This window comes from Crocuta crocuta, unplaced genomic scaffold, assembly GCF_008692635.1.
Source record: "Crocuta crocuta isolate KB4526 unplaced genomic scaffold, BGI_CrCroc_1.0 scaffold755, whole genome shotgun sequence".
Taxonomy (NCBI): Eukaryota; Metazoa; Chordata; class Mammalia; order Carnivora; family Hyaenidae; genus Crocuta; species Crocuta crocuta.
The window spans coordinates 964744-972814 of record NW_027531305.1 but is presented as its reverse complement, the minus strand read 5'-3'; the positions used below and the strand labels follow the sequence as shown (position 1 = coordinate 972814).

The window sequence follows — 8071 nt, the reverse complement described above, 5'->3', positions numbered from 1 at the left end:
TTTAAATAACCACTCTTCTCACTAAATGTTAATTTTGTAAAAGTAGTTACTTTCCTAATAATATGTTACTTATATTGACATTGAACAGGTTGGCCTTTTCTCCCTCCTCTATCCCTCCCTCCTTTCCTTCCTTCCTTCCTTCCTTCCTTCCTTCCTTCCTTCTTTCCTTCCTTCCTTTTCAAGAGAGACAAGAGAACACATGCCAATGGGGAGGGGCAGAGAGAGAGAGAGTATCTTAAACAGACTCAACACTCAGCACTGACCCCAATATGGGACTTATCTCACAACCATGTGAAAAGGACCTGAGCAAAAATTAAGAGTCGGACTATCAACCAACTGAGCCTTCAGGTGCCCCATGGATGTATCCATAACTATATATTTTCAGAGAATCTCTGTGTTAATTTCTAATATGGTAAAAATGGAGAGTTATACTGCATCTAGACAAGATCTCATCAGCGTCTCAGATTTACTTGAGTGTGAAGAAATCACCAGACCACAGTGCTGGAGAGCTGTTTCTTTACAGTTTGTGTCAGTGTTGGGAATGTTATCCTACTTTTTACTTAAAGTTCATACTTTGAGTGATTACTGCTGGGGTAATTCTGTGAGAAATACTGAGTGTTGTGAGCGGATCTAGTCTTCTGCAGACTGTGTTCTCATTGCCGTGGTATGTTATGTCTTCAATCTTTTCCTTTTTCTGGGTGAACAAGCAAGCATGTTTCTTTCTTTCCAACCCTTATGTACCTTCTTTCTTTTTCTTACTTTATAGGACTGCTCACGACTTTCAGCTCCATGCTGAAGGACAGCAGAACCAGTGAGTATCCTTGTCATTTCCCAATTCTAACAGACGCAGTATCCATTTCGTATATTGTCTGGGATGTACTGTTGTCTAGATTCATGATCTTCTTGCTGGTCACCTTCGTTCCCTTTCTGATCTCACCAGATGCAGCATCCATGGCTGGTCAGAACTATAGCCTGGTGTCCGAATTCATCCTCGTGGGCTTTTCCACCTTCCCGCGGCATCTCCTGCCCGCATTCTTCCTGCTCTTCCTGCTCATGTACCTATTCACCCTCCTGGGCAACCTCCTCATCATGGCCACAGTGTGGAGCGAACACAGCCTGCACACGCCCATGTACCTCTTCCTGTGCGCCCTGTCCACCTCCGAGATCCTCTACACCTTGACCATCACCCCCCGCCTGCTGGTCGACCTGCTCTCCGCCCGCCGCACCATTGCCTGGATGGCCTGTGCCAGCCAGATGTTCTTCTCCTTCATGTTCGGCTTCACCCACTCCTTCCTGCTCACCGTCATGGGCTACGACCGCTACGTAGCCATCTGCCACCCTCTGCGCTACAATGTGCTCATGAGCCCCCGTGGCTGCGCCTGCCTGGTGGCCTGGTCCTGGGCAGGTGGCTCAGTCACGGGGCTGGTGGTGACCACGGCCGTTTTCCACCTCACCTTCTGTGGACCCAATGAGATCCACCATTTTTTATGTCATGTGCCCCCTGTCTTGAAGCTGGCCTGTGGAACCGATGTGCCCACCGTGGCCCTGGGCGTGGGGCTGGTGTGCATCACCGCCCTGCTGGGCTGCTGTCTCCTCATCCTCCTCTCCTACGTCTTCATCGTGGCTGCCATCTTGAAGATCCCCTCAGCTGAGGGCCGGCACAAGGCCTTCTCCACCTGTGCGTCCCACCTCACTGTGGTCATTGTGCACTACGGCTTTGCCTCTGTCGTCTATCTCAAGCTCAAGGGTCCCCAGTCTCTGGAAGGAGACACCTTGATGGGCATCACCTACACAATCCTCACGCCCTTCCTCAGCCCCATCATCTTCAGTCTCAGGAACAAGGAGCTGAAGACCGCCATGAAGAAGACCTTCCTCAGCAAACTTCATCCCTCCGTCATCTAAGTGGCCAGTGTGGATATGGTTTTAGAAGAGGGAGAAGGATGACCACCCCCTCATCTGTACAATGGGCTTGATAATGCCTACCTAGTAAGAATGGTATAACGATTTATGTGACGACACCCGTGACAGAGCAGGTGCTCAATAAATGTGAAATCATCTGCTTCTTCCTCTCTTGGTTTGTGTCTTGGATATTAGTTTTATTTTATAATCAAACAGAATCACTGAGATAGAGTCCATGTACCAATCACCACCACAATCAATTTGAAACATTTTGTGTCACCCAAAAGAGAAATCCATACCCATTCAGTTGCTCCCCCATTTCCTCCCCAATCCCCTTAACCCCCAATCCTAAGAAACCACTTTTTTTCCCAAAAACGTATTTTTTAATATTTTAGTTGAAGTATAGTTGCCAGACAGTATTACCTTAGTTCAATAATACAACATCTAGTCAGACAACTGTCACCACACAACGCAATTCCAACACCACTGACACGTTCACTATGCTGCACCTCCATCCCCATGTCTCACTCATCTGCTTTGCCTCTTCTGGACATTTTCTACATATGGAAGAAGTATACGTTAGGGAACCTTTTTGACTTTTTTTTCACTTAGCCTAATGTGTTCAAGTTTCCCCCATGTTGTAGAACGTATCAAAACCTCATTCCTCTTTTTAAAAATTTTTTTTTAACATTTACGTTTGAGAGAGAGACAGACAGAGTATGAGTGGGGAAGGGGCAGAGAGAGAGGAAGACACAGAATCTGAAGCAGGCTCCAGGCTCTGAGCTGTCAGCACAGAGCCTGACATGGGGCTTGAACTTATGGACTGGGAGATAAGAACCTGAGCTGAAACTGGACCCTTAACCAACTGAGCCACCCTAGCCCCCCAGAACCTCATTCCTTTTTATTGCCGGACACTATTCCCCTGTATGGGCATACTGGACTTTATCTGTCTGTTCATCGCTTGGTGAAGATCTCAGTGTTTCTACTTTTGCTATTTTGAATATTGCCACTAGGAATGTTTGTGTACAAGGTTTTTGCTTGAATATATAGTTTCGTACTGTTCCATATATACCAAGTAGTAGATTTTCTGGATGCAATGGTAACTCTATGTTTAATTTTGAAGAACGTTGCAGACTCTTTTCCAAAGTGGCTGCACCATTCTGTATTCCTACTAGCAGTGCAGAAGGGTTCCGATTTCTCCACATCTTCACCTGCATTGATTATCATCTGTCCTGTTCATTGTAGCTATTTCTCCACATCTTTGCCAACATTGATTATTATCTTCCTGTTCATTGTAGCTATCTCTGTGGTGTGAAGTGTTATCTCACAGCGGTTCTGACTTACATTTCCCTGATGAGTAAACACGTTGTGTATCTCATCACATGCTTGGTGCCCATTTCTGTGTGCTTTTGGAGAAATATCTTTGACACTCCACTGAGTTTTAAAATTGAGCTGTTTGTCTCTTTGTTAAGTTGTGGTTAATTGTTTAGAGTTTCTGGTTTCAAAGCCCTTAGCAGACCTGTGAGTTCTGAATATTGTCTCAGATTCTGACTTGTCTTTTCATGATCCTATTGGTATTCTTTTCAGGACAGAAGACTTTAATTCTTTTTTTTTTTAATTAAAATTTTTTTAATTTTTTTTTAATTTATTTCTGAGAGAGAGGGAAAGGCTGCATGAGCAGGGGAGGGGCAGACACAGAGAGGGACACACAGAATCCAAAGACAGGCTCCAGACTCTGAGCTTGCTGTCACCACAGAGCCCGGCACAGGGCTCGAACCCACAACCGTGAGATCGTGACCTGAGCCTAAGTCAGATGCTTAACCAACTGAGCCACCCAGGTGACCCAAGAAGATTTTAATCCTGATGACATCCAATCTATGTATTATTTCATTGTTTTATGCTTTCATTGTCATGTCTATTGCTTTTATTGTCATGAAACTATTGCTTAGTCCAAGGATGCAGAGATTCACAGCTATGTTGTACTCTAAGAATATACTTTTAGCATTTTACACTTAGATCTTTGATCTGTTTGGAGTTAATTTTTGTGTATAGTGTGAAGTGAGGGTGAATCTTAGTTTTGGCTGGGTTTAGTGTGGTTGCAATCTGCTTGGAAATGGCCATGTCTGAACTTCCACTGGTTCCCCGTTCCTGTGATTGTATAATGTTGTGGGGAAAGGGGAGTCACCACACGCATATGTATGAGGCATACATTATTCAGATCGAATTAGCAAATAGCAACATTACTTCTGGCTCTTGGGCTGCTGCCACTGATGCTGGCATAGCAATGGTAAAAGTTAGTGATGATCAGTATATGAATATATACTATGTGTTGAGCATTATACTGTATTCATTACTTTTGTGTTTTTTTATGTTTATTTATTTTTGAGAGAGAGTGACAGAGAGCCTTTCATGAGTGGGAAAGGGGCAGAAAGAGTGGAGTACAGAGGATCTGAAGTGGGTTTTGTGCTGACAACAGAGAGCCTTTTTCAGGGCTCAAACTCATGAAACCATGAAATCATGACCTGCACTGAAGTTTATGCTTAACCGACGCCACCATGGTGCCCATATATTCAGTACTTTTAATATAGCATTTCTTTATTCCTAAAAACCTGTAAATGGGGGGAAAAGGCAATTTGTGCCAGCAAAAAAATGGCTTGTTATTTATAATTTCCTGTTGCCTTTGAAGTCATAGGAATAGACATATTTTTGAGAGGAGCATTAGGTGTGAGGCTGCAGAGCAGAAGAGGGGAGAGGAAGGGAATGGAGGGAAGAAAGAGGGAGATTTTTGTACAGAGAGAAGTAGCCAGGCAAGGCAAGGAAAGAGGTTGTGGCTTCACATGATACAGTTGTGGGCTCTTCTGGGTGGGGAAAAGAGTGGGAGAGAGGTGAAGACCCTATTGCTGGTAATGATCGTACCTTTGGGGAAAGAGAAAGCAATTGGCTTGAGCCTGGGCAAGAAGAACCTGGTGCAGAGAACACAGGTGGTACATTTTAGACAGTTTCCATGTGACATCAATTATATAAAGCTTTTTCCTTGGATGCCCGTGAAACCTTCAGTAAGGTGTCATTGGCATGACCTTGCTGAGCTGCGCTGGTCTGCTGAATGCATTTCTGTCAGCTCTCACTGCAAAGTGGACACAGGAGGCAACAGTCTTCCTGCCTTGGGAGTCTATTCCTCTTCCCCCTGGGTCGCCCTGACATGGAGTGAAGGAAACAAATGGGAGGGGGCATCACCCATGCGACAGGTGGAATTCCCTCTAGTGAGCTGGCGCTTTAGTACAGGCAATGAAACCAAGGAAGAGAGAAAATATGTAGACAGTATTTCCAACATGCAGCTGCCACTACCTCTGATCCACCCACTCTTACTCAGGAAGCACCAAACTCCACACCTGAAAAACAAACAATCCAGTGAAGAAATGGGCAGAAGACATGAACAGACACTTCTCCAAAGAGGACATCCAGATGGCCAACAGACACATGAAATGAATCTCAGTGTCACTCATCATCAGGGAAATACAAATCAAAACCTCACTGAGATACCACCTCATGCTGGTCAGAATGGCTAAAATGAACAAATCAGGAGACATAGATGCTGGCGAGGATGTGGAGAAACGGGCACCCTCCTACAGTGTTGGTGGGAATGTAAACTGGTGCAGCCCCTCTGGAAAACAGGGTGGAGGTTCCTCAAAAAATTAACAATATAATTCACCTATGACCCAGCAGAAGCACTGCTAGGAATTTACCCGAGGGATACAGGAGTGCTGATGCATAGGGGCACATGAACTCCAATGTTCATAGCAGCACTCTCAACAATAGCCAAAGCATGGAAAGAGCCTAAATGTCCACCAAGTGCCGAATGGATCAAGAAGATGAAGAAGATGTGGCTTATAGATATAATGGAATACTACCTGGCAATGAGAAAGAATGAAATCTGGCCAGTTGTAGCAACATGGATGGAAATCAAGGGTATTATGCTAAGTGAAATAACTCAGGCAGAGAAAGACAGATACCATAGGTTTTCACTCATATGTGGAACAGGAGAAACTTAACAGAGGACTATAGGGGAGGAAGGGGAAAAATAGTTAAGGAGAGGGAGGGAGGCAAACCAAAAGAGACTCTTAAGTACTGAGAACAAATGGGGGGTTTATGGGGGGTGGGAGAGAGGAGAAAAGGGGTGATGGTCATGGAGGAGGCCACTTGTTGGGATGAGCACTGGGTGTTCTATGGAAACCAACGTGACAATAAACTATATTTTTTTAAAAAGTCAGCACAGCAATATCTACCTCTCTGGTTCCCATTTCCTGAAATGAATCTTCTCTCAATTTCTGCTTTCTATCTGTATTTTGAACATTTTGTCTTCCTTTCATGCATAGTATCCATTTCTTCCTAATTACCCAACTTTCACTGGTGAAATGTCTATTTGGGTTGGTAATTTGCCAAATGTTAGCAGCATGTCACCTCATTCAGAGCTCACCCTCTTTATATTGATTCCGTTTGAACTTTCCACTACAGTTGACTGGGAAATTTTTGAGAAGGAATTCAGACACGGAACTAGGATGTAGCCCCAGCATGGTGGCCATCCGTGCTGGGGAAGGAGGAAGAAGGCTCAGTGGACATGACTCAGACTCTCTGCTGAGCCCGGCCTGGGAGAGCTTCCTGGAGGGGCTCCTGCAACCCCCTGTGGCCATGGCCGGTCCCTCGGCCACATGGGGTTCATGATAATGGTCTGTGCTTCACGGAGCTGCTCGGGGTTTATGTAAGATCATGAGGGCACTTGTGGGGATGAGCACTGGATGTTATATGGAAACCAACATGACAATAAACTATTTGTAAAAAAAAAAAAAAAAAAGATCATGCCCCTCAAATGCTTAGTATACAGGTCCTGGTGCATAGTAAGAATTCAAAATAATAGCAATTATTTTTATGGCTACTATTAAAACCCCAGTGGAAAGCTCAGGGTCTCTCTTCAGCCCCACCTGGGTTGAGTCCCACTTCAGAGCTTGTCAGTGCCTGTAGTCATTTTTCTAAGTAGGAATGGAAAAAGATAGAAAGAAAAATCTAGTCTTTTCTTTAAAAAAAATTATGCTGAGATCTCTAATTAAAAAGTTGAATTGAATGCTGAGAACAAACTGAGGACTGATGGGTGCGGGGGGGAAGGAGGATGATGGGCATGNCATTGGGGGGAATGCCTGGGTGGCTCAGTTGGTTAAGTGTCTGACTTTGGCTCAGGTCATGATCTCACAGTTTGTGAGTTCTGTATGACACTTCAGAGCCTGGAGCCTGCTTGGATTCTGTGTCTCCCTCTTTCTCTGTTCCTCTCCTGCTCACACTCTTTCTCTCTCAAAAATAAGTAAAGATTAAATTTTTTTTTTAAAACATTGAATCGGAACAGTCTGGTGCTGGGTGGCATTCCATCTTTGAGAGGATAGTGCAAATCTTGCCATGACTATGCCCTGTCGGCTGTATCAACTCTGAGCTGTGTGAAAGCTTAGTAAGTATTGTGTGGTGGCTTTCTTCTTTTAATACAAAACTCTACCATGTTATCCACATGAGTTAAATAAATTTGAGTAATTATTTTAAAACAGTGCTTCTAGGGGCGCCTGGGTGGCTTAGTCGGTTAAGCGTCCGACTTTCGCTTAGGTCATGATCTCACGGTTCGTGGGTTTGAGCCCCGCGTCGGGCTCTGTGCTGACTGCCAGCTCAGAGCCTGGAGCCTGTTTCAGAGTCTGTGACTCCCTCTCTCTCTGACCCTCCCCTGCTCATGCTGTCTCTCTCCTAGAAATAAATAAAACATTAAAAAAAAAAATTTTTAAAACAGTGCTTCTAGGGGAGCTTGGGTAGCTCAGTCATTTAAGTGTCTGACTTGATTTTTGGCTCAGGTCATCATCATGTCAGGGTTTGTCAGTTTGGGTCTCGCATCAGGCTCAGCTGTGCTGATGGTGTAGAGGCTGCCTTGGGATTCTCTCCCTTTTCCTCTCTCTGCACCTCCCACCTTGTTCTCTCTCTTTCAAAATAAATAAATAAACTTAAATAATAGAACAGTACTTACCCAAAACTCCAAACCAATGTTGGGTTCATTCCTTATTTCTTCCTATAATAAATATCTTCATATGTATCAATACTGTAATGTAATATTATATGTTATGTTGCATTATATTTTACTAAATTATTG

The 8071-nt window shown here is 44.2% G+C and overlaps 1 protein-coding gene across 1 annotated transcript; it reads left to right on the top strand.

The window, feature by feature from the left end:
- Positions 1-951: 951 nt before the first annotated feature.
- LOC144237894 (olfactory receptor 10H1-like) lies at positions 952-1902 on the top strand. Its single transcript, XM_077771614.1, has one exon. The coding sequence runs from the start codon at positions 952-954 to the stop codon at positions 1900-1902; it is 951 nt and encodes a 316-aa protein (XP_077627740.1).
- The last annotated feature ends 6169 nt before the right edge of the window (positions 1903-8071 follow it).

Excerpts from the sequence above, each read along its gene's own strand:
- LOC144237894 (XM_077771614.1), top strand. The coding sequence starts at position 952 with ATGGCTGGTCAGAACTATAGCCTGGTGTCCGAATTCATCCTCGTGGGC.